This window comes from Mesoplodon mirus (assembly GCF_964341445.2).
Source record: "Mesoplodon mirus genome assembly, chromosome: 10".
Taxonomy (NCBI): Eukaryota; Metazoa; Chordata; class Mammalia; order Artiodactyla; family Ziphiidae; genus Mesoplodon; species Mesoplodon mirus.
The window spans coordinates 27349313-27375725 of record NC_138986.1 but is presented as its reverse complement, the minus strand read 5'-3'; the positions used below and the strand labels follow the sequence as shown (position 1 = coordinate 27375725).

The following is a 26413-nucleotide window of genomic DNA, read 5'->3' as shown; positions in this document are numbered from 1 at the left end:
CAAAATTTACAAGCAGCTCATGCAGCTCAATAACAAAAAAACAAACAACCCAAGCCAAAAATGGGCAGAAGACCTAAATAGACATTTCTCCAAAGAAGATATACAGACTGCCAACAAACACATGAAAGAATGCTCAACATCATTAATCATTAGAGAACTGCAAATCAAAACTACAATGAGATATCATCTCACACCAGTCAGAATGGCCATCATCAAAAAATCTAGAAACAATAAATGCTGGAGAGGGTGTGGAGAAAAGGGAACACTCTTGCACTGCTGGTGGGAATGTGAATTGGTACAGCTGCTATGGAGAACAGTATGGAGGTTCCTTAAAAAACTACAAATAGAACTACCATATGACCCAGCAATCCCACTACTGGGCATATACCCTGAGAAAACCATAATTCAAAAAGAGACATGTACCAAAATGTTCATTGCAGCCCTATTTACAATAGCCCGGAGATGGAAACAACCTAAGTGTCCATCATCGGATGAATGGATAAAGAAGATGTGGCACATATATACAATGGAATATTACTCAGCCATAAAAAGAAACGAAATTTAGTTATTTGTAGCGAGGTGGATGGATCTAGAGTCTGTCATACAGAGTGAAGTAAGTCAGAAAGAGAAAAACAAATACCGTATGCTAACACATATATGTGGAATCTAAAAAAAAAAAAAAGGTTCTGAAGAACCTAGGGGCAGGACAGGAATAAAGACGCAGACATGGAGAATGGACTTAAGGACACGGGAAGGGGGAAGGGTAAGCTGGGACAAAGTGAGAGAGTGTCATGGACATATATACACTACCAAATGTAAAATAGGTAGCTAGTGGGAAGCAGCCGCATAGCACAGGGAGATCAGCTCGGTGCTTTGTGACCACCTAGAGGGGTGGGATAGGAGGGAGGGTGGGAGCAAGATGCAAGAGGGAAGAGATATGGGAATATATGTATATGTATAACTGATTCACTTTGTTATACAGCAGAAACTAACACACCATTGTAAAGCAATTATACTCCAATAAAGATTAAAAAAAAAAAAAAAAAAAGAACTAGCCTGGTAGAAGGATGACAGGGTAATGGGTTCTGGTAATTCTGGACAGTCAATACTACTGAAGGCTAATGGCAGTGGAAGGCAGGCTGGGCCCTGCAACATTTTTGGAACCCATGTCTTCTGTGGATGGCTAATCTTCTAATGGACTGTGATGCACCAGTATGATAAACCTCTTGTGGAAATGCCCTTGGCCGAAGGATGCCTTGCTCAAGTCATGCCCCACTCCTCAACGTTTGGTCAATGTGAAGACATAAAGACCAAGCACCCTCAGAGCAATGGGAGACTACTATGAGGGCTACCCCAGCTTCACAGAGCCCTCCAGGGTGTGCTGAGGCCCTTGCCGAGGCTGCATTACAGCCCAGCTTCTCCCTCACCCAATCCTGCTTCCTTCCCTTGCAGGGGTGTGATCCTGAGAGCACACCCAGATAGACTTCCTCACATTAATCGCCATCTCACAGTCTGCCTCCCAGAGGACCCAACCTGCAATAGCCCTTTTCTGACATAAAAATTTCACACCTCATTCCCACTGACCCATTTTTCATTTTGTATTACTGGTTTTCAATTTGTAAGAAATGCAATTGCATATGTAACCTCTCTAGTCTAAGGAGAGTCTATGTTTAATATCCGGCAAAACACATTTAAAAGTCTTTTTTCCCCATCGCTCCCATCTAAATCATCCTCCAAGTAATTCTCTCCCAATCCAATTTTTATGTAAATTTCATAATTAAAGCACAACTGCATTCTCATTGTAAAAGCAAAGTCTTTTGATACTCCATCCCCATAACAGTCCCATGCCAATAGTTTCAATTTAGGGGTGCCCTCCAGATGCTGCTACACCCTCCTAGGAAGTCCCATCTCCCCTCCCTGCCTTGACAATCACTGCTATCATCTGCACATCTCAACCAGTCAAGATTTTGAACAGCTTTAACTTCCTGCGGTCTGTATTACAAAACCAGTATTTTTTCCAATACAAAATAGTGTTAGAATGTTTTGTCAAATGCCCTGATTCTTTTCTAGGGATTAACTAGCAGCCAATCAAGAAAGAGAATGCAACTTAGTTTAAGGCGTCCGAGGAAAAGGGAGGAGAGAGGAGGGACTCTTCTAGGGCAAGTGGGAGGATTAATGCTTTAGAGTCAGGAAAAGAAGTTGGCGTTTATATACCTTGCAAGAACAGAAAGTGTCAGCACTCAATATATGTTCAGACAAGTTTAAAATAGAATAAAATGTTATAAATAACACTTAGGTATTAGATAATTTACAGATAGATTCATGATGAAAGCCTGTTACAAAGGAACAGAGGAACTCTACAGTCAACATTAAGTCACCAGGAGCCCAAGTGTAGGCTATTCAGAAGGCCTCCCGAAGGGGAATTTCAGGGCATGGTCTCATGTCCCCCAGGACATCGGAAGTGAGACTTCTAAATAGAGGTGAATCCAGAGTCAACTCAATCTTGATGCATCGTGGTGCTAACATGTGCTTTGGGCAAGCAGGCAATTCATTCTGAAGTAGAACAGAAAAGCCCCCCCAAAAAACTAACTTGAGGTTTCTTAAGAAATGGACTTCACTCAGCAGAAAATGGTATCTTCCAAAGGTTTCTGCTGGCTGTTGGGGAGGGGTTGTTCTTTAAACATTTCTAAATAAGGAAACTATAAAATTGAAAATGCAAGACTACCCCGGGGGATAAAAAGCAGTTATTTCAGAGGAAGAGGAGTCTAATTACAAAGACAAGAGAGAAGAAACGGCAGGGTGGGAGCAATGTCTAGGAGGGGCAGGAACAACAGCAAGAACAAACTACTGACACAGGATAAGAAGTATCAGAAAACTACACAGAAGGAGTAACAGGCAGGTATGGAAGTCACACTGCTGTACTTGCTGTACCATCATGAATGCTTCTGGCTGCAAGTAACAGAAAACCCACAAAGCATATTTTTTTATTTCTCTTTCTCATGTAACAAGAAGTGTGGAGATGGCTCTTGCTGGTGTTAGTTCAGCAGCTCAGTGATGTCAGGGTTCACATCTCTGTGATTCAAGCCCATTCCTCGTGGCTGTAAGATGGATGCTGCACAGCCACCCCTAACTGGAAGGTGCCAGGAGAAAGGGGTCGGAAATAGGGGTTACCACGCAGCCAACTCTCTACCACAGTAACATGAAACCTGTGAGCAAACTGGGCTCTTCCGAAAGGGGAGAGCCTTTAAAATGGGAGGGTGCTGAGTTCCTCCAAATGGAACCTAAGCTCCATTTCTAGGGAAACATGTAAATTCCCACACCACATTAGTATTGGCAGAAGGACAAAATACCTGTTCCAAACTTGTGTGTGTTTCATTGCATTGACCAAGAAACTAACTACAGAACCCTCTTGCCAAAAAAAGTTCAGATGTTCTAAATGTAGTGAGGAGAGAACGTGAATTGGAACTGCTATAAAACACAAACAAGTTCAAAAAAGCATATTTATTTACAAAGGTACAGAGGAAATAAAGTGGTAAGGGTACATATTTACTAGCAAGTGTAGGTAAAACCTATCAAGAAGATTCTTTAAATACTTCTACAATCTAGCATTTAACGGTCAAAATCAGCTTCTAAGAATAATTCTTTTATCACCTCAGGAAGATTTTTTAGAAGTTTCAATCTATGATTCAAAGTATGACTATCTTAACGAACAAATTATAATTTTATATTCTTTGAAAATCTCCAAGTTGCTGGAGGACAAGTGAACCAGATCACTACCAATTTTTAAACGATTCAAAGGCTCTTAAGTTAGAAAGTCATAACTGCTTTAAGAAATTGTAAAAATCCAAACATACTATCATCTGTTGAGTAGTACAATACAGACTTAGTTTACATTTTCTTAATCCATTAAATGGCATCTGTTACCTTATAATGAGACCTTACTGTTCTCTAATGAGAAACATTAAATCATTTACTATTTAGCTCTTAGGAGAATCACTCAAAGTATACATTCAGCTTTTAATAACATTAACATACATGGAAAAAAAAAAGATCCATTTACCTAACTACCATCAGTAGCCAGTTAACTGCTGGATCTTCTAAAACCAGAGACAGGTATTCTTTTTTTTTTTTTTTTTTTTTTTTTTGCGGGCCTCTCACTGTTGTGGCCTCTCCCGTTGCGGAGCACAGGCTCCGGACGCGCAGGCTCAGCGGCCATGGCTCACGGGCCCAGCCGCTCCGCGGCATATGGGATCCTCCCAGACCGGGGCACGAACCCGTATCCCCTGCATCGGCAGGCGGACTCTCAACCACTGCGCCACCAGGGAGGCCCGAGACAGGTATTCTTAAGAGTCAAGATCCTTCAGACCTTTGCACTAATATACCCCAGTGTATAGACTACATTTAACTTCATTAAAAGGAGATGAGATCCTTTCACATGTAGGGATAAGTATGCTGGCATACTTCTGCAATCCTGCCTTGTAGGTGCAGACACAAGCCCTGTAGCTCGTGGCTTGGGCTACACCTGCTGTGTTTGTCAGTTCTTCCTTTAGTTCAATGTCCTTCTGACTGTGAAATATGGTGTCCAAACTGAAGTGAAGCAAATATTTAACACAGAAACTATTCTGATGTAAAAAAAGAATGGCAACAAAAACACCAAATAACCCTTCGAGGCTTAACTCATTCAACAGCAAGTAGTCGTTTAAGAGCTGGTTACATGTCAGGCACTGTGCTCAGTCAGGGCTGAGGACATGAAAGTGAGCAAGACAGTCACAGCTGCAGACTGAGCTCTCCGTAGACTACAATTTGAGTCTCTATGTGCCCAGCACTAAGCAAGGTGCTATAAAATTTACAAAAAGAGATGGTTCTTTCTCTAAGATGCTTGTAGTTGGCTGGAAAGAAAATGCGAAAAGAACAGTGAACAGTGTAAGACAAACCACTAATACCTCCTTGATCCACTATCATTGGGAAACTGTGTGTTCCACCTAAGTGAATTACTGAGATAGCTGAAGGTTTTCAAATATCCTAGAATTTTTTTTTTTTTTTTGCGGTACGCGGGCCTCTCACTATTGTGGCCTCTCCCGTTGCGGAGCACAGGCTCCGGATGCGCAGGCTCAGCGACCATGGCTCATGGGCCCAGCCGCTCCACAGCATGTGGGATCTTCCCAGACGGGGGCACGAACCCGTGTCCCCTACATCAGCAGGCAGACTCTCAACCACTGCATCACCAGGGAAGCCCTATCTTAGAATTTTTTTTTTTTCGGTACGCGGGCCTCTCACTGTTGTGGCCTCTCCCGTTGCGGAGCACAGGCTCCGGATGCACAGGCTCAGCGGCCATGGCTCATGGGCCCAGCCGCTCCGTGGCACGTGGGATCCTCCCAGACTGTGGCATGAACCCGCGTCCCCTGCATCGGCAGGCGGACTCTCAACCACTGCGCCACCAGGGAGGACCCCCTATCCTAGAATTTTAATAAACCAAGTTCTATTCACTGCTCTGCCACTTAGATGTCAGATTACAGGCAGGTCACTTAACCACTTTCAGGCTCATTTTCCTCATGTGTAAAAGAGGGAATATTGGCAACCCCAGGACCATCAACGGATCACTGGACTGACAAGATGTGGTACACACACACACACACACACACACACGGGAATATTACTCAGCCATAAAAAATAATGAGATATTGCCATTTGCAGCAACATGGGTGGACCTATAGCATATTATGCCTAGCAAAATAAGCCAGACAGAGAAAGACAAATACTGTATGATGTCACTTATATGTGGAATCTAAAAACAAAACAAAACAAAAAGAATGTATATGCAAGACAGAAACAGACTCACAGATACAGAAAACAAACTTGTGGTTACCAAAGGAGAGAGGGAAGTAGGGAGGGACAAATTAGGGGTATGGGATTAAAAAACTATTATATATAAAATAGATAAGCAACAAGGATATACTGTATAGCACAGGGAATTATAACCACTATCTTGTAATAACCTATAATAGAGTATAAACTGCAAAAATACTGAATCACTATGGTGTACACCTAAAACTAATACAATACTGTAAATCAGCTATACTTCGATAGAAAAAAATATTGCTGCATAGGTCAAATGAGATGAGTAAAAAAAAAAGTACTTTGCCAGTTACAAATTTCTATGCAAATGTTGAACACTTAAGACGCATTTGTAATTTTAATTGAAACAGTTCTAAAGTAAACTAGATACTTTTTTGCCTTCTTAGAGTTAAGAATATAATCTTCTGAGTCAACATGATAAGCATCAGCTAATGTACAGGCACAACGGTAACGTAGAAACCACACACACGCTGAAACGAGTAGAACGATTTTCCCCTGCTCTGTTGTGCTCTTTGAGTTGCCATCTGCTTTTTAGTTTTTCCATCTCCTTTGCTGTCTGACTGATGTCCGCCACTCTAATGCCACCCACTGGGCTTTATATACTGTCCATCTTTCACTCTCCTCTCACTCCTAAGGCTTATTCTTATTTACTACCTCAACTAGTTTATGAGATGGAAAACCACCCCCCCAATTTGGATTGTATCTAAACCAAAGAAAAGACTCTTCAAGAAAGAAGCAATCTTAAGGGTCAAGGGTTGAAATATATTATGAGTTGTTTTAAGTATCCAATGAGCATGGTCACTGAAGTAATTATGACCTCATCTGCTTTGTTAAAAGCACAGTTAATGTCCTATTTATCTAAATAATCCAATCTTCATATTTGTACTTTTTTTTTTTTTTTTTTTTTTTTTTGCGGTACGCGGGCCTCTCACTGTTGTGGCCTCTCCCGTTGCAGAGCACAGGCTCTGGACGTGCAGGCTCAGCGGCCATGGCTCACGGGCCTAGCCACTCCGTGGCATGTGGGATCTTCCTGGACTGGGGCACAAACCCGTGTCCCCTGCATCAGCAGGCGGTCTCTCAACCACTGCACCACCAGGGAAGCCCCAATCTTTATATTTGACCGGAAAAAATATTGGGAATATTCACATTTAAATTTGGTTAGGTTGAATCTATCACACCATTTTTCTGTGGTCCTCTCAATGTTTCAGACACCCAGTTCATACTGCAGACAGCAATGTCAAGTTAGCACATGCCCAGGATAAACCATTATAAACTTATGCACAAGTATTTTTCAAATCAAGTGTTTTACCTCAAAAAAACTTCATAGTATGCTAAAAGCTAAAAATGAACGTGAAAGTCAACACAAACAACAGGAACATTAGCAGCACACAGCATCAACAATTTTAAGCCCATTCTGCATAATTAATTACTTCAAGGAACTTGAAGGCAAAGATACATCATGAACAATACGCACTAGAAAAATTGAAGATTTAACCTTATAATCTCACCTTTGAAGTTTCCGGACTAGAAAATGGAGAACACTCCCAAGAATTACTTTCTTTCTCAAAGGAATCTTCTTCTTGGAATGCAAATTTCTGCTTAAGTGCATGGGATATTAAAGACACTGGATCCCAAGGTGAGTCTTGTCTTTTCCTTTTATGAATGGGTCTGCCTCCAGGGGACCTTTAAAAAAAAATGGAATAAATTAAAACTTTGTGTAATTTAAGTTCCTTGTTGACAAACACAGCAGAAATATAAGCATAATATATTACAATCTTCAAGAGATCGGAATGTTTTGCCTTGTAATAAAAACAAATCTGGAGGGCACAATGGATTAGTAATCAGACAGCTGAGAACCCATGTGAGGCTCTACCACAATCCATTATAACCTGGGATTTATCAAATATCATCTTTATTTTTTATTTTCTAATTTTCCAGTGGGTAGAAAACTTTAAAGAAATATTTAAGAACTTTTAAAAGGACTATGGAGTTCAAGAAAAGAAAAACATCAGGCTAACTGTTCATTCATTCATTCAATCTTAATGCCCCCTATTTTACCAGGCTCTGTGTTACGCTTCAGGGGTAGAGCAGTATCCTACGTCCATAGAACACTGGTGGCAGGAGTGTTACATCGAAACAAGTAAGCAAGGACATTTTGGACAGCAGCTATCCAGTGCTGTGGATAAGATAAAAGAGGAAAATGTGACAGCAGCTAGGATGAAGGCACTTTCGATGAGATGACGAGGAAAAGCCTCTGAAAGGAGGTGACATCCTCTTTAAGGAAATGACAAGCAGTCAATTTTAGTGTAAACACCCAGTGGATGCATCAGCAAGGAGGTTGGCACCTGTGAGAAAAGAAAAAAGAAAAACAGGTACAGCTGGAGTGCAGAAAGTAAGATGGGAAGTAGGACGTGAGGTCAGAGAGATAAGGGCTGAATCCTAGAGAGACTCCCAAGCCACAGCAAGGTGTCAAGATTTCATTCTAAGCGCAATGGAAAACCACCAAAGGGTTTTAAGCAGGGGAATGGCATGATCTGACTTCAATTTTTAAAGGTCACTCTGGTTACTATATGAAGAACAGATAAGGAGGCAAGAATGAAGAGAGACCAGGTTGGAGGCGACTGCAAAAGTCCAAGCTATATAAGATAGTGGCAGGACTTCCCTGGTGGTCCAGTGGTTAAGACTTCACCTACCAATGCAGGGGGTGTGGCTTCAATCCCTGGTCGGGGAGCTAAAATCCCACATGCCTCCTGGCCAAAACACCAAAATATAAAACAGAAGCAATATTGTAACAAATTCAATAAAGACTTAAAAAAAAAAGGTCCACATCAAAAAAAAAAAAAAAAAAATAGTGGCTTAGATTGAAAGGTGGCAGTGAGGACCACTGAGGGTACATAAATTTGAGCTGTATGCGGATGGAAAGGATGTGGGATAGAAAGGAAATGAAAAAACAGGATGATTTCCAGATGTCTGGACCGAGGGTGATATTGTTGCCATTTGCTGAGAAGCAAAAGACTTGGGGAAAGAATAAGTTTTCAAGGCAGAGGATGGAACAGGTAGGAAGGAAGAGTTCTGTTTTGGACATGTGAAGCGTGAGGTACCTGTGAGGCATCTGTGAGGCAGGCAAATGAAGATGTGAAGTAGGCATGGGGCTCAGAGGAGAGGTCAGGGCTAGAAAAATAAATGTGGGCATCATTAGCATTTAGCTGGTATCTAAAGCCTAGGACTAGATGAGATCATGCAAGGAAACAATGTGGGTGGAGAGAAGAAGGGGGCTGAGGGCTGAGCCTTGAACATGCCAACATTCAGAGACCAGGCCCAGAAGAAAGAATAAGCAAAGAAATAAGAGGTGGACAATGAGGTAAGAGGAAAACCAAGCATGATTTCCTCAAGGCCAAGTGAAGAAAGTGTTCCGAGGAGGAGGGAACTGAGGACTGTATCAAACGCTGCTGAGAGGTCAAGTAAGAAGAGCAATGAGAATTGACCACTGGATTTAGCAACATGGAGTCACTGGAGACCTTGAAAGAACAGTTTTCAATGGAGTGATGGGAACAGACACCATATTACAGTGACTAGAAGGCAGTGAGAAATGGAAACCAACTATAAACAACATCAAGAATTTATACCAGAAAGGGAACAGAGAAACTATAATAGCTGAGGGTATACATGTTTTGAAAATGGGAAATGCTCAAGTGTGAAGAGAAGAATAAAGATGGAAAATTTGATGACACAGAAGACAGGAGAATTTTAAGTGAAATGCTTAGAGAGAAGGGGAACCAGCGACCGAGGGGAGAGCATGGACATGATCAAGGATGCTTCATTTGCAATAACAAGATGGAAGGCAGAGAACATGGGTAGTAAATTTGTAAATGTAAAGATGTGGGAAGTCTCATCGGATTTAGCAGTAATGTATGAAACAAGATCAGTTGTTAGAAAAATGAGAGAACAGAGGTGTGGAGGGTGGAGTCTACTGGCATTTCAGTCATTTCTCCAGTGATGGTAACAGCCAGAGTCACCATTTTACACTGACTGTGCCCAACGATACCAGTAAGAGATCTAGTTGGGACTAAACGTGTACCTACAACTGTAAGATTTTTCTCTGTACTAGCTGCCTCATACACGGATCAATCATAACCTCATTAATAATGAAATGACTTATCTGTCCTAACACTATTACATAGAAAATACATTTATTTTCTCAGCAAAACTTCATTGAGGAATTTCCAGGTGAACATGGCAGATCTCTGTGAAAGCCTACTAAAATAACAGCAAAGAAATGAAAAAGATATACATCCACAAAGACAAAGAGATTACAAGAGAAGAGAGTAGATAAGAATTGCAACAAAATGTTGTAAGCTGGAAAGCTGATGACAGTGAAGAGAGTGGGAGGTAAGCTGCCTTCCTAAAAACAGACGGATTGAGGAAAAGTCCACATAGGGAATGATATGCCCCTCCCTTGCCCTTTCCCCACTCAACTCTCAAACTACCTAGCTTGCACCACCTGTGTAATCCCCAACTCTCCTAAGAAGGAGACTGAAGAACTTTCTAGAAAAACTCTCTAGTCCCAAAGAAAAGACATACAGCTACTGAAATATGGGATCTGGCTAACAAAATGGCAAGGTCCTCTCCTCAGTCACTAAATTGTGAAGTCCACCAGCTAGCAATCCCACCTCACACAAAGAAACTTCAATCAGCTTTTCCGTGCCTCACTTTTAAATATAAATGCATAGCTGCGAATCACAGATACTTAAATAAGGCTCCAAAACTATAAATGGAGACCAAAATCAATAAGAGGAAAAGGAACTCAGGAAAAATGAACATAATTCAAGAGCAAAAGAAAACTTAGAATAAAACTGTAGTTAATATTTTCAGTAGCATAAGACACACAAAAGCAAGAAGACATAAAAAAGGAGCACTCAAAGAAAAAGAAATGGGTCTTGCAAATTAAAAATATGATGACAGGGGAAATTCCCTGGCAGTCCAGTGGTTAGAACTCCACACTTTCACTGCCGAGGGCTTGGTTCAATCCCTGGTCAGGGAACTAGAATCCCACAAGCTGCACAGCCCCCCACACCTCACCCCACACCCCCCAAAAATAAGTGATGACAGGAAAAGAAGAGTTAGAAAGCATTTTCTCAAAAAGTACAATAAAAAAAAGCAAAGAGAAGAAAACAGTAAAGGAAAGATATGAAGATAAGACAAATAATTCTGGCATTCAAACTTCTAATAGACTTTCCAAAAAAAGAGAACAGAAGGAAAGAATAGGAGAAAATTATCAGAGAAATGTTATAAGAAATTTCCCAAAATAAAGGACATAAAACTCTAAACTGACTGAGTTAAATCAATAAGTGAACTCAGCATAAGGAACTTAAAAAGAAGTAAATGCTCAGCATAAGAAAGTTAAAAAGAACTCTCCAGGGCACATCACCATGAAATTTAAGACCACCAGGACCAAAGAGAAGATCTTAAATGCTTCAAGAATGAAGAAACAGGGGTTTCCCTGGTGGCACAGTGGTTGAGAGTCCGCCTGCCAATGCAGGGGACACAGGTTCATGCCCCGGTCCGGGAAGATCCCACATGCTGCAGAGTGGCTGGGCCCGTGAGCCATGGCCGCTGAGCCTGCGCGTCCGGAGCCTGTGCTCCGCAACGGGAGAGGCCACAACAGTGAGAGGCCCACGTACCGCAAAAAATAAATAAATAAATAAATAAAATAAAATTAGTCAACAAACAAAATGTAATCATAGTATATGAAATGGCTTACCTGTGAATGTTTACTGTTATAGTAAGGATATAAATTCTGAACACGGATTTAAGGAAAGACTGTGACTTAACCATATCGGGAAGATGTAATAAGAAGTGTGTGTGCATGTGTGTTAGGGGGTAGAATGTCTAAGAGAACGTATTCCAGATTTTTAACAATTGCAAGTAAATATAACTAAAATATCAAGAAATAGCAAAAGTAGTACGCTGTTTCAAAAATATGGAGATAGGACACTAGAACAAAGAGTCACAAAAAATTGAAAATGATTCTCTCTCGAGGGGTATTTGGGATAAAGAGGAATCAAAGAGAAGACTTATATATGTTTACTTTGATAAATATAATACTTTCTTTAAACACCATTGATAAAATTTGGGTTCATTTCTCAAATTATGACAACATACCTTTCAACAGCACGTAGCTTAACCTTATTCACATCCTTCAGAACATCCAACATGTTTGGAACATCTTTATTTTTCTGGTTTTTTGAATGATGACTAAAATTGGTTTTCCTAGTATCTGCGTGCTGTTTTTTCTCTTCAGTTGCTGAATTATTTGATGCACAAATATTATTAGATGCTGTTTGCACGAGAGGAGAACATGGAGGCTGTAGAGAAGAAACCTGAGGAGGCGGTGGTGGAGGAGGAGGAGAGGGAAACACTGAACTTGAAAACGAATCTGGTTCGACACTCAGTTGAGTAGTCCCTGATGATGGCATGTGTCCCAAACCACTAGGCCTGTTGTTCTTCAAGTCCAAGGAGCCTAAAGAAAATGTGGTCTGTTGAAAAACCATGCAAAATTTTCTCCAATATAATACGTAACACTAGTTAGAATCAAAACAGGAACAATTCTGTAATGCTACTAAAATAATGATACTGTGGCCAGGAAGGTGAAGCAATCCCATCTGCTTAGTAATTTCTGAAAGAGTCAAGCAAACATTAAATTCATTTTTAATCCAATTAGGATTCTCTGTGTAGGGGAAGGGGGAGAATACATTTTAAAGAGAAAATTAAAAGTGCTTTTTTCACATGCAATCTGAATTTCATCCTCTATTTGCAAAAGCTAAAACACGATCAACAACTTGTGGCTAGGAACATGCAAACTGATATATTCACTCTAATGATGACATTGTAGAAACACCCAGGCATATATTTTCTAGGCAGGAGCCTAAGACGGGTACCAAATACTTAACTTTTTCACAGCATATTTGCTCCTAAAATCATGTGTAACAAGACTGCTTTTAAAAAAGTGTATATATCATATCTCATTTATTACATAGTAGTATATATAATATGTAATATAAATTATAAATATACAATACTATATAAATATTGTTACACACAAATTATATATGTGTTTATATGGATGCTTTTATATACATACAGATATTGTGTGTGTATGTATATTATTTAAAGCAAGCCACATCTCTAAAAATTTTAAAAAGAATCATCTGGAAAACAGTATTCACCTAGATTTGGTGGAAGTATAGCAGCAATAACTTCAAACTACAAATATATATATATGAAGCCTCAAATCCATACTCTTGTCTCAAATTAATGCATCCCTCCGCTTAAATTTCCAACACTCTTCTACAGAGTTAGAAAAGCCTACAGTCAGCCCTCTGTATCCTCAGGCTCTACATCTGCAGATTCAACCAACCACAGATCAAAAATATAAAAAAGGGCTTCCCTGGTGGTACAGTGGTTGAGAGTCCGCCTGCTGATGCAGGGGACGTGGGTTCGTGCCCCGGTCCGGGAGGATCCCACATGCAGCGGAGCGGCTGGGCCCATGAGCCATGGCCGCTGAGCCTGTGCGTCCGGAGCCTGTGCTCCGCAACGGGAGAGGCCACAACAGTGAGAGGCCCGCGTACCACAAAAAAAAAATATGAAAAAAAAAATTCCAGAAAAGTTCCAGAAAGCAAAACTTGATCCTCCATGCACTGACAACCATTTACATAGCATTTCCATTGTATTTATAACTATTTGCATTTTATTAGGTATTATAAGTAATCTAGAGATGATTTAAAGTACATGGGAGGATGCAGGATGTGTATAGGTTATATGTAAATATGCCATTTTATATAAGGGACTTAAGCATCCTAAGATTTTGGTGTCCACAGGGGTCCTAGAACCAACATCCCACGGATGCCAAGGGACAACTGTACTTAGAAAACAGGCTCTTAAATACAAAACTACAATCTTCGGCAGCATAGCTAGCTCTTCTTTAAACCAAAGCCATCCCTGTCACTACAAATGCATCTTAATTTACTCTCAATAAACATCAGAGGTAATACATATATACACCCAACATCGTTTCATATTTAATGTCATTCATAAGATACATTAGCAGTAAACATTCTTTTCTTACTCAGAACCACACTGACTTAAATACTAAATGACTATCATCCAACTGAAATAAAACTCCAACGTTACTTACCAGAGTTTGTACTGTTTCTCAGTTCTTGCCTTCCCACAATTGCAGCAATCTGAGAGCGAAGAAAAGCTAGCTCATCTTCAAGGGCAGCTATTTTTTTAATTGCAGCTTCACTTTCGGGCCAATCGCTTTTTGTTGGTTTGTTATGCCTTAGAGCAGGTGTCAGTGGATCTTCAACTAGTTGCAAAGGATGGAAAGAAGCAATTTTCTCCTCTTCTTCATTTTTCCATATACTATTTCTGTAGGTGGAAGGAAAAAATGGAAAGAGAGAAAAGGAGGAAGAAAAATTTTCTAGAAATAAATTCTTTCAGTTAAAGAATAAAGATACCAAAACAAAATCAGAATAGCTCTCTTTACCCTATAATGGTCTCTAGACTCACTGAGGACAAACAACATCTTATGTGACTTTATAGTCTCAGTACCCAGAACAAATGCTGCCTTTAATAGGTGACCAATAAGCGGTCGGTGAATCAAAGAACACATCTTGCTTTCAGACTGTAAACTAAAAATAATAATCCTATCTATTAACTTCAAACACAGTACAAATTGATTTATTTAGAAATAAAGTTAATTTATTTAGAAACTCTACATATTCGGAATAAAAGGTCCTACAGGATTCCTTGTTATGTTGGGGTAAGTTTACCGTATTCTAATTTTTTGAAAATTTATAAACCGATTTGATATAGAATAAATTTAGCCAGTTTTTTTGAGTAACTGACCCTTTGGTACTTCAGCCTGTATCTGAATACACTAACAGCTAAGTTAGTACTACCAAGCAGTAAAACATCCAAATGTTGAAATATATTTAACATCATTGCCTGGTAAACAGTAAACACTATATAAGTTTTGGCTAAATATATAAAATAAATAAATACAGTATTTAGTATAGGAAAGAGCTTTCTCCTAAAAATGAACATGGTGATTTTTATATCCTTTTAATATCATTCCTTCCTAGGCCTGGGGTGAGGTTTAAATGTGCATTAAGAAAGGCTAGCTAGGGGCTTCCCTGGCGGCGCAGTGGTTAAGAATCCGCCTGCCAATGCATGGGACATGGGTTTGAGCGCTGGTCTGGGAAGATCCCACATGCCGCAGAGCAGCTAAGCCCGTGCGCCACAACTACCAAGTCTGCGCTCTAGAGCCCATGAGCCACAACTACTGAGCCCACACGCCGCATCTACTGAAGCCCTCACACTCTAGAGCCTGTGCTCCGCAACAAGAGAAGCCACTGCAATGAGAAGCCCTCACACCACAACAAAGAGTAGCCCCAGCTCATCGCAACTAGAGAAAGCCCGTGCACAGCAACGAAAACCCAACACAGCCAAAAATAATAAATAAAAATAAAACAGATTAAAAAAAAAAAGAAAAAACTGGCTAAAAATGAGAAAACACCAGTCATCCCTATTAGGAAGACACAAGCAGGACACAGCGCAGTATAGAGGTAGACAAAATAAAAAGGCTCGATCAGCCTGAACATACTTCAACATGTGGAAGAATTCAGATTACAGCCCACACCCCACTTTCCAAGATAAGTAGAAAAATTACCGAAATCTGAGATAACTGGCTTCTTCATCATTCGTCACATACAAAACGTCAGCAAAAGATGGAACTACAGATCCACAGTTAGCTGGGTCCACAGAGTTCAAGAGTGGGATCAGCTAAAGGAAAAAAGGAAAAAGAAAGTCAGGGAGTCGGGGAAAGACACATGCCCGTGGAAACTATTTATGTAAGTTAAAAATCCACAAGAGTGAAAAGGAAAAAGGATATGCAATAGAAAAACATACACCTATTAGCGAGAAAAAAAAAACTGAGGAAAATAATTATTCTAAAGTCTACACATGTGGCAATGTTCTCTCCCCTGGTGAATGTCATCCAACATAAAACACAAACTAGAAGAATAAAATAAGCTACTCAGGGGTTGCTTCACATCTGCCAATCTTTGGATATAATTACTTAAAAAAATAAAGACAAAGACACACGTGAAATGACTTGTTTCCAGGATAAACTAAAGGTTTTTGGCTTGCAGGAAACATTTCTTCTTTTGTTCTACCCTATGTCCCTAGGAGTACCTGGGATAATTTTACACATGGTGCTTCAACGCACGTTGACTGACTTACCTCAAAATTAGGCCTGGGACAAGGTTCTAAAGGAAGAATTTTCCCAATAATACGAACAATACTCCGAGCTGATCCATAGTCTTTATTTTCCCAAATCTGCAAAACCTATTTAAACATAAAGCATTGTTTAAAAAGTCATACTCTATTAAGCATGTTTATATTGATATTATTTATGGAAAAAATGTAAAATATGCAATAACATTTATTTTTAAAAAGAAAATATAGAATAGCATACTTTAAAGTATTTTCTTCAAAGAATTAAACTTTATTCATATCTGTCTTTAAAAAAGTGGGAAGCAGGGGGATGGGAGTTAACATATACAGATTCTAGGAAGAAAGATCTTTTGAGAAAGCACCACAAATTCATTCTGTTTTATTTCTGATAATGGCCAAATATCTTGGGGAACTTTATTCAGAAAAATTGTCTCCCCTCCTCCCAGCTAAAAATCCCATCTTTGGGCCCAATGAAAAATGGACAATTTCAATTTTTCAAACAGTGAAGTAATACAGAGTATATTCATGTAATTTCCTTTAAAGGAGAAATAAAAAGGGGAATAAATGAAGCAGGCCCTAAACAGTTTAAGGATGCTTTACTTACTGTCGTACTGGCACAAAAAGAGACATCAATAGAACACAACAGAGAGCCCAGAAACAAACCCACGCATGTGCAGTCAATTAATCTACGACACAGGAGGCAAGAATATACGATGGAGAAAAGCAAGTGGTGTTGGGAAAGCTGCACAGTTACATGAAAATCAATGAAGTTAGAACACTCCCTCACACCATATGCAAAAATAAACTCAAAATGGTTTGAAGACCTAAATGTAAGACATGACACCATAAAACTAGAAGAGAACATAGGCAAAACATTCTCAGACATAAATTGTAGCAATATTTCCTTAAGTCTCCTAAGGCAAAAGAAATAAAAGCAAATATAAACAAATGGGACCTAATTAAACTTAAACGCTTTTGCACAGCAAAGGAAACCATCAGTAAAATGAAAAGACCTACAGAATAGGAGAAAGTGTTTGCAAACTATGCAACCGACAAATAGATAATCTCCAAAATATACAAACAGCTCATACAACTCAATATCAAAATAACAAACAACCCAATCAAAAAATGGGCAGAAGACTTTGCATTTCTGCAAAGACATACAGATGGCCAACAGGTACAAGAAAAGAAGCCCTAACTATTAGGGAAATGCAAATCAAAACAACGAGGTATCACCTCATGTGGGTCAGAATGACTATCATCAAAAAGTCTACAAATAATAAATACTGGAGAGGGTGTGGGGAAAAGGGAACCCTCCTACACTGATGGTGGGAATGTAAATTGGTGCAGCCACTATGGAGAACAGTATGGAGGTTCCTTAAAAAAATAAAAGTAGAGCTATCATATGATCCAGCAATATCCCACTCCTGGGGAAAACTCTAATTCAAAAAGATACATGCACCCCAATGTCCATAGCAGCACTCTTTACAATAGCCAAGACATGGAAACAACCCAAGTGCCCATCAACAGATGACTGGTTGAAGAAGATGTGGTAGATATAGATATAGATATAGATGTACATACATACATACACACATACATACACACAATGGAATATTACTCAGCCATAAAAAAAGAATAAAATATTGCCATTTGCAGCAACATGGATGGACCTAGAGAATATCATACTAAGTGAAATAAGTCAGACAGAGAAAGACAAATATTATCACTTATATGGGGACTCTAAAAAATTCTACAAATGAATCTATAAACAAAACAGAGAAACAGACTCACAGACATAGAAGACAAACTTACGGCTGCCAAAGGGGAAAGGGAAGGGGAGTTATATTAGGAGTATGGGACTAACAGATACAAACTACTGTGTGTAAGATAGAAAAGCAACAAGAATCTACTGCCTAGCACAGGGAACTATATCAATATCTTGTAATAACCTATAATGGACAATAATCTGAAATATTATATAACTGATCACTTTGCTGTACAGCTAAAACTACACAATAGTATAAATCAGCTACATTTCAATTTTAAAAAAGAGAAAAAAAAAGAATGCTTTACTTACAGTGGAATACCTTTTCTAGTAGTAAGTTCTTGAGAAGATAACAGAAATGAAGTGTGCTTCTATAACTCAAATAATAACTTTGTCCTTTAGCTTGGAGTTTCCCATATTGGTGTAAACTATTCCCACAGGAACCTCCCCCAAAATATGACATAACGTTTGTTCTTTTGGAAGTGATTTCAACACAAAAGAGGCATTTTCTCTCTTTAAAAAGCATTAAAAATTGGACTTTTCATTTTTCCTGAGATCCCATAAGGAAAACGAAGTTTATTAGAAGCCACAGATATAGAGGTAGCATCCTATTAGCATCCTCATGGAAACATCAAGCAGATGGATACACAGTTCTAGAACTTAGGAGACAACCTGCATTAGAAAGATGGATTTGGGAATCATCAGCACACAGAATACATGACAGGTAAAAATCGAAGCCATAGGACTAGCTGAGAAAAACTGGGGCTAGAGAGAATGATTTGAAAGTCATCAGCACATAGAATCTTCTGCACAAAGTCATGCCATTCCTCTGCTTTTAAATGGCAAGGGTTCTGAATTTATCTGATCATATCCAAGCACCTGGCTCTAACAATTAAATACTGATTCCATCAGCCAGCCTCACAATCTTCCATCAATTCTGCAGCTCAGTTGCCATAACATACTCCATGAATTGCGTATTCATTCTCCAATCACCCTCAAAGGTCCTCTGCCACTTGGCCCTATTCTGTCTATCCAACTTAATTCCCCACTATCCATTATCAAGAACACATGCTCTTTTGGGTTAAGCAGTTTTCCTTCAGATTGATGGCCTCTCTCAATTTCTTTTCACAAACTTTTCAAAAGAAGGTTGCTGACGCCACTTCCCTTCCTCAATCATTCTTCAAACTACTACAGTTTAGCTGCCACTCTTCACCTACAGAAATCCCTAAAGGCATTGATAATCTACTGATAAGCAAATCTTCAACAATCACTCAGTCTCTGTTGTCTTTAATCTCTTCAATTCTGAAATTCAAAATGCTTCAATAACATCCAGTGACATCTTCCATTACACGTCATCAAAGTCAAATATCAAAAGAATGTCGACCACTCCAAGTCTGAATCTCTTTTCCTTCCTACTTTCCAGAACCATATACCCAATTATCTGCAGGACCTTTGTATTTATATATTCCAACAGCACATATGACTTATCTCCCTACTCAAAGTAGTTTCTCGTATGGAATTGTCCATTTATATTAATGGCTCCATCATTTTTCAACTTTTGTTTAAAACATTTTAATTATCCTTGTCTATTCTAATTCACCACACCAAACAACAACAATTTGCCCATTTTCTGTAAGCCCCCCTATTATTTTTGTGTCTCTCTTATATTCAGTCCTGTATTACAGTTATCTATATACGTTTCTTATATCTCATATTATATTTTAAGCATCATGAATACAAGAACCATGTACTGCTACTCTGCATCACCTACAGAAACAAGCATATTGTCTTAGATGTCGTAGCTACTCAATAAGTAGACAAAATTTGATTTGCTTATGCTTCTCGCACCTAAGCCAACCTCTCTCCTTAATATTTATTCTGAATTTGCTGAGCTATAACTTGCCATTCTATATCCAAGTATCAAACTTAAATTACCTTAAATAAAGCCACTAGATATTTTTTAAGTATTTTATCTATGAAGGTCATGTCTATCTTTTGCTTCGGTTGTATCTTTTGTTGGCATTTGACCTATCAAATAATCTTATCCCTTTTTTAACTCAAACTATCAAAGCTATACTAAAGGAAACTCGCCTTTGTTACACCTATAGAGAAGTAACAATTTTGCCTTGAATGTTGACATATAAATCATTTCCAAAATAAGACCTCAAACAAATACAACAGGTTCATTCAAATCCATTAAAAGACATTTACCTGGTTTACAGGAACACCAAAATATTCCAGCATCTCTCTTAAGATACTCAATATGAATGACATTGATGAGGCAAATACAGAAGCAAATTTAAGGAAACGTTGTTTCTTGATACCTTAAGGGAAAAAAAATTAGAAAACATTACTCTTGATAAATAACTGCCGCACAAAATTGTGTTAAATAACTGGAAAACCCCTTTGGTTACACATTACACCATCAACTAATCTCTCTGGCCAGCATTATTTTAATGAGAGGAGAGAAAAAGAGGAATGGGGGAATGGAGAAGGGTTGGTAAAAGAAACTTCAATTTATCAGTTAAGTTGCATTAAAAATTCATAGGATTTTTTTGAGGCTCTGAACGGACCTGGTTAATAAATATCAATCAGCGAAATTGGAAACAGCAGGGAAGCCTTCAAGTTAGTTGCAACAGCGATGCGCCCTCTCTCCGAAAGCTTTGGGCTGAGACTCTTCGGAGGGATGAGTTCAACCAATCCTTGAAAGCAGGGAGGGGGCCGACGCAAGGCTTTGACAAAAGGAACGGTAGCTCTTCCTCACTAACGTATCAGAATATCACCCATCCCTCCTCGCTTATTTTAAAGAATATGAACCCCAGATAGGCGACGTGACTTAATCACCTAACTACTAAATAACAGGCCGAGACTAGCGCCCGGTCACATCACTCGCTTTGGCCCCAAGCTCCCTCGGCGTTTCTCCTAACCCAGCATGGTCGCCTGGCTTACCTTCCTCCGAAGCCCAGCCTCCCGGCAACCACGGGAACTTCAAGCTGCAGTCGTTAAGGAACCTTGCCGCGGAATCTGCAGAGGACGAGGCCCGGCGTGCACTCGTCCTGGTCCAGGAGCGCTCAGACGTCCACGGACGCCCGTGCGCCTCGGCTTGCCTGCCACGGGCGGTGACGACGCCTCCACTGGCCCAGGGCTTAGCCCTGTGGCCCCTCACTCGGCCGGGGTAACTCAGCTGGAAGCGCGGCCCTCCTCCCGTGCGCCACAGAACCTGTCTCTTGCCTCCACGACTGGCTCGCCACTTCCGCGTCGCCCGACTAAACTTAAACTCCGCGGGCCATGACCCGTGCACGACCTCATTGGACAAGGCTGAAGATCGTTGCTTGTGACTGGTTACGGAATGACGTCAGGTTATTTACGGTTATTTAGACTGGCTACTGAGTGTCTTCCTCCTTCAAGAGGGCGGGCCTTCAGCGAGGCAGCCAATAGAAGCCTAGAGGCAGCAGGTGGGCGGGGCAGGCCGCGCAGGGACGATGACGCATGCTCAAGACTTGTCTTTAGGTTTCCCGGGTGCTCCCATAACACCAGTGTCTACAGCCCAGAGTATGGAGCCATTATGGCCCTTGGATCAGGCCCACGATCCGGAGTTCGTGCCCCACACAGATCTTCGCAGGGAAAGTGTGTCATCCTCTACATACAGACCCGAAGTGGGGCCGCTCTCCCAAGTCCGCTTGCCGTGGAATGTCGCGATTTGTTTAATAGTTCATTCGTCTATTCAGCAAATATCTATTATATGTTTATGCGACTAGCAGATGCTAAACGCTGTCATCGAGGAATCTGCAGCATTGCAGTACTTAGAATGTTCGTTCATGAAACGCTCCAGGTTATCCAGGCTGCCAATGCGATCTGGCCTAGCCTACGAAGGTAAAGTGACCACCAAGTCCTGGCAGGTGATATCCCAATTTTCAATTCTGATCTGAGGTTACTGGCTTCATAAGAAACAACAGCTACTGGGCTTCCGTGGTAGCGCAGTGGTTAAGAATCCGCCTGCCAACACAGGAGACACGGGTTCGGTCCCACATGCCACAGAACAACTAAGCCCGTGTGCCACAACTACTGAAGCCTATGCGCCTAGAGCCCATTCTCCGCAACAACCAACAGCAATAAGCCCACGCACCAAAATGAAGAGTAGCCCCCACTCGCCGCAACTAGAGAAAAGCCCACGTGCAGCAACGAAAACCCAATGCAGCCAAGAATAAATAAAATAAAATAAATTTATTTTTTAAAAGAAACAGCTACTGCTTCTAGTATTTCAGTGAGAAATGCATTGGAGTGACATATGATAACTTAGGATCAACTGTGTCTGCTGCTGACCAACACAATCAAAAAAATGGGAGAATTGGGCCTTCCCTGGTGGTGCAGTGGTTTGAGAGTCCGCCTGCCGATACAGGGGACACGGGTTCGTGCCCCGGTCCGGGAAGATCCCACATGCCGCGGAGCGGCTGGGCTCATGAGCCATGGCTGCTGAGCCTGCGCATCCGGAGCCTGTGCTCCGCAACGGAAGAGGCCACAACAGTGAGAGGCCCGCGTACAGCCAAAAAAAAAAAAAAAAAGAATTTTTCAACTAATTTCTCTGTGTGTCCACAACATTTATTCATTAAACTAACATTGAATGTACTATGTCCCAGGCATCATTCTAAAGCACAGGGAATGTAATGAGCAAGGCAGCTGAGGTCCTTGCCCTCCTGGAGCTTACTTTCTAGTAGAAACCTCAGAGACGATTTCTCTGAGCAATATATATAAAGAGCATCTCTCTCCACTCTCTCTCCATGATTTATTTTTCCTTATAGCACTTACACCGTGTACATTTATGCTCCACCTACTACCAAACAAAACTCCAGAATAGGAAATTTGTTTTGACCCATGCTGTATCTCCAGCGCTTTAGAAGACTGCCTGGTATATTTGATGGGCGTTCAATAAAATAACTGGATAAATTTGAATATTTGTTGAATAAAATAATTGGATATGGGATGAGAGAAAACAGACACCAAGAATGATTTGAAACGAAGAAACCGGCAGAACAACAGTGATTATAGTGACAGGCCCAGCAGTCTAGGCTAGATAAGGATTAAAGGAGCAGGAGAGGGGTGCTGGACAAATGTAAAAGAATGCAAATGGATCAGCAACCCTACATAGCATTTCTCAAGTTCCTTGTACTTCCCTTTTGCCTTCATAAATAATGATCTTATAACCTCCTCCCTTTCCAGTCTGATATCAAACAGCACACAATAGGTCCAAAAGGAGAATATCCCTTGAGAGCATGAGAAGGGAAACCAGTAGTACTAAAGCATCCTTCAGGGTGCATTATTAATAGAGCTCAATATTCAACTTTGATTTAGGTAACAGCACGGTGGGCCCAAGTCAAATGCTACATCTCCATGAATGCTTTGCTGACAATTTCCCTCTAAAATTAATTCTTCAGTGATCCTTCCTCCATTTTATGTTTACTAAAGCATTCATACATACATCTTGACCTTTTACGAGATTTGACATTAATATTTTTCTATTACTTTTAAGTGAAATTACTTTCATGAACTTTTAGAATGATGCAGAATTTCAGTAAATCTTTTCTACCTTTTCTGTCATTTTTCAGTAGTGTTCAAATATTTGATGGCATGCTTTCTAAGATTTTCCTGGCTGTGTTCCCCTCCCGCAGTTGAATCTAGGCCCTCTCAATCCGCCTTGTCTACCCTGCGAATTAGGATTCCACTTTCAGTACTTTCTCCTCAGTGTGGGGTCCCGTCCGTAAAAGGAGTCTTGCCTTAACAGGTCCATTTTGAGAGTACACTGAGGTAAAGTATTCCAGTCTCTCTAATCCTTACTGTGGGTACCTTGTGCTCACTATTGGAGAGGAAAAATCCCCAGTTTTAGTAGGCTCACTTGAGATTCTCCTTTTCAAGCCTGTCAGATGCTACCCCAATTCTTAACTTCTACTCACATAGAAATCAGTACCAGGCAGGTTGGTGATTTGTCCCCATCCCGATATTTGTGGGTTCGTGGGAAAAGCTTGTAACCTAGTTTAATTGTAAATGCTGTCCAAAGATAATTGGTTTTGTTATCTAGATGTATTTTTTCCATTTTCCCAGAACCGTTAATAATACATTATAGTTAATCATCACACTATGTACTGGATCCCCGAGACCAATAATTTATTCAACTTTACAGCCAATGCTAGGCATACTTTCCCAGTGAACAAATGGAGGCTGAGGGCTGGCTTGAACAGAGGCTAGAAAGATGTGTACTCAGTCTTGCCAACTGCCCAGTTGAAACCCCATTAGCCTTCTGACACAAGGCTAAGTTTTAGGTGATTAGGAGTACTCGAATTACTATAATTATCTTAAGTAATGGGGCAGGATACAATGTAACATTCTAACAAGTAGGCAATAGCCTCTCCAACCTTAACCATAGGATCTCATGAAAAGGTGATATCCAGATTGAGATGCACATGCCCAGAAAGTTCACTTAGTTTTACATTTCAAAAAAAAAAATACTTAGGGCCTTTTTCCTTCTGTTCTGCTACCTATGCTTGAAACCTCCCAGGGGCAGTAGTAATGCAGTACACTTAAACCAACCAGCACTATTTAAAAGATTACATACCTCTTAAAGGTTCATTAACTTCACAAGTGTTTCTTCAAAACTTTTAAGTATTAGTTGACACTAATTAGGACAAAGATTTTCCTTGATATTAAAATGTTTCAAATTAAACTGTCCTGAAAATCTCCTCTGCTTTTTGTATTGACAATAAAAATGACTAAGTAACGTAAAACAGTTGAGACCTACTACCTATGTATCTATACCTACTATATATCTATAAACTGCTATTTACTTGTGATATATTAAAATTACAAAATCTAAGTTAAATAAGTCTAAATGCAGGAATTATTTTATTTGAACCTTTAAATAACTTATATAAAAGCCTAGGTTATTGCAATGTTTGAATCCAAAGGTCTTATGTGTTTATTGGCTACTCAAACTATTTTTGAACAAAACTATTTAGACCTCTCTTAAAGCATAAAGGTGAACTGCAGCTTGATTTTTCTGGTTCCATTATTTTTAGAAAATCCATATGACTTAATAGATTCTATACTGTTTTCTGATACAATCATATGTCCACAAAGAGATATGCCTTGACTTTCTCAAACACTTAAAAAGAGTTGATTAAAACCTAGAACACAGAAAACATAGTTAAAGGATATCCTTCTGGTTTTACTCTGCTTCTGGATCATCCAGACAGTCCAGTTAAACATCTTTACTCCTAATGCTTCCATTTAGTCCTTTTCATTTTTTAGCAAGAATCAACATAATTTTCAAAACTCTCATGGTCCGAGTAACAGGAAAAAAAAAAACTCTACTTCATAAAAATTCCAAATAACTTATATTGTCTTACAGTAGCAAATAATTTGCTACTGTAAGACAGTCATCAAAAAATTTAGCTTATTTCAAAAAAGAATACGGCATAAGTCTTAGATATTGAAGTTCATTCCTATCACATTGAAAACTGTAGCAATACAGCATTTCTTTTTAATTATCACAGGTAATTTCAGTTGATAACACACAGTTTAATAAAGCAAGCACCTGAGAGTAAAATGAGTTCTTAAGTAGTTCAGATAGCTAGAGAAAAGTTCAGCTTCAGGTAGCCCAGTATTCCTGCTAGGGAGATATCCAGATTCTCCATACTTCTATAAGCAGAAAACTATGATATTCTCAAGCTGCCTACTCCTTTAATTTTACTTTTGATTGAAGTATAGTTGACTTACAATGTTGTATTAGTTTCAGGTATACAGAAAAATAATTCTTTTCCCTTATAGGTTTATACAAAATATTGAGCGTACTTCCCTGTGCTATACAGTAGGTCCTTGTTGGTTATCTATCTTGTATAATGTGTATCTGCTAATCTCAAGCTCCTAATTTATCCCTCCCCCACCCTTTCCCCTTTGGTAACCATTTTTCTATGTCTGTGGGTCTATTTGTGTATTTAAGTTCATTGGTATTTTTTTTAAGATTCTACATATAAGCAATATCATATGATTCCTAGGTCCATCCATGTTGCTGCAAATGGCATTATTTCATTCTTTTTTATGGCTGAAATATTCCATTGTGCATATTTATCACATCTTCTTTATCCAGACCTCCGTCGATGGACATTTAGGTTGCTTCCATGTCTTGGCTATTGTGAACAGTGATGCTATAAACACGGGTGCATATATCTTTCAGAATGGTTTTCTCCATATATATGCCCAGGAGTGGGAGTGCAGGATCACATGGTAGGTCTATTTTTAGTTTTTCAAGGAGCCTCCATATTTTTCTCCACAGTAGCTGCACCGATTTACATTTACATTCCCACTGACACTGTAAATGGATTACTTTTTCTCCACACCCTCTCCAGCATTTATTACTAGACTTCTTGATGACAACCATTCTGACCCACATGAAAACTCGTAGTTTTGCATTTCTCTAATAATCAGCCATGTTGAGCATCT

The 26413-nt window shown here is 39.7% G+C and overlaps 1 protein-coding gene across 10 annotated transcripts in view; it reads right to left on the bottom strand.

Annotated features, from left to right (window-relative positions):
* The window catches only part of MTFR2 (mitochondrial fission regulator 2), a 156051-nt gene extending 134851 nt beyond the window's left edge, over window positions 1–21200 (bottom strand). For 9 of the 10 annotated variants that reach the window (XR_014295152.1, XR_014295153.1, XR_014295154.1 and 6 more), the window contains exons 1-7: window positions 20873–21200; window positions 20135–20247; window positions 16162–16266; window positions 15590–15702; window positions 14051–14286; window positions 12019–12376; window positions 7365–7539 (exon numbers count right to left, since the gene is read on the bottom strand). Coding sequence is in view for 5 of the 10 variants with exons in the window: in XM_082634095.1 (XP_082490221.1) it covers window positions 7365–7539; window positions 12019–12376; window positions 14051–14286; window positions 15590–15702; window positions 16162–16266; window positions 20135–20197 (1050 nt within the window). In the remaining 5 variants the exon portion in view is untranslated. Of the gene's footprint in view, window positions 1–4341; window positions 4890–7364; window positions 7540–12018; window positions 12377–14050; window positions 14287–15589; window positions 15703–16161; window positions 16267–20134; window positions 20248–20872 lie in introns of those variants that run through there. The other variant, XM_082634092.1, reaches the window with a different exon arrangement.
* Window positions 21201–26413: the final 5213 nt, after the last annotated feature.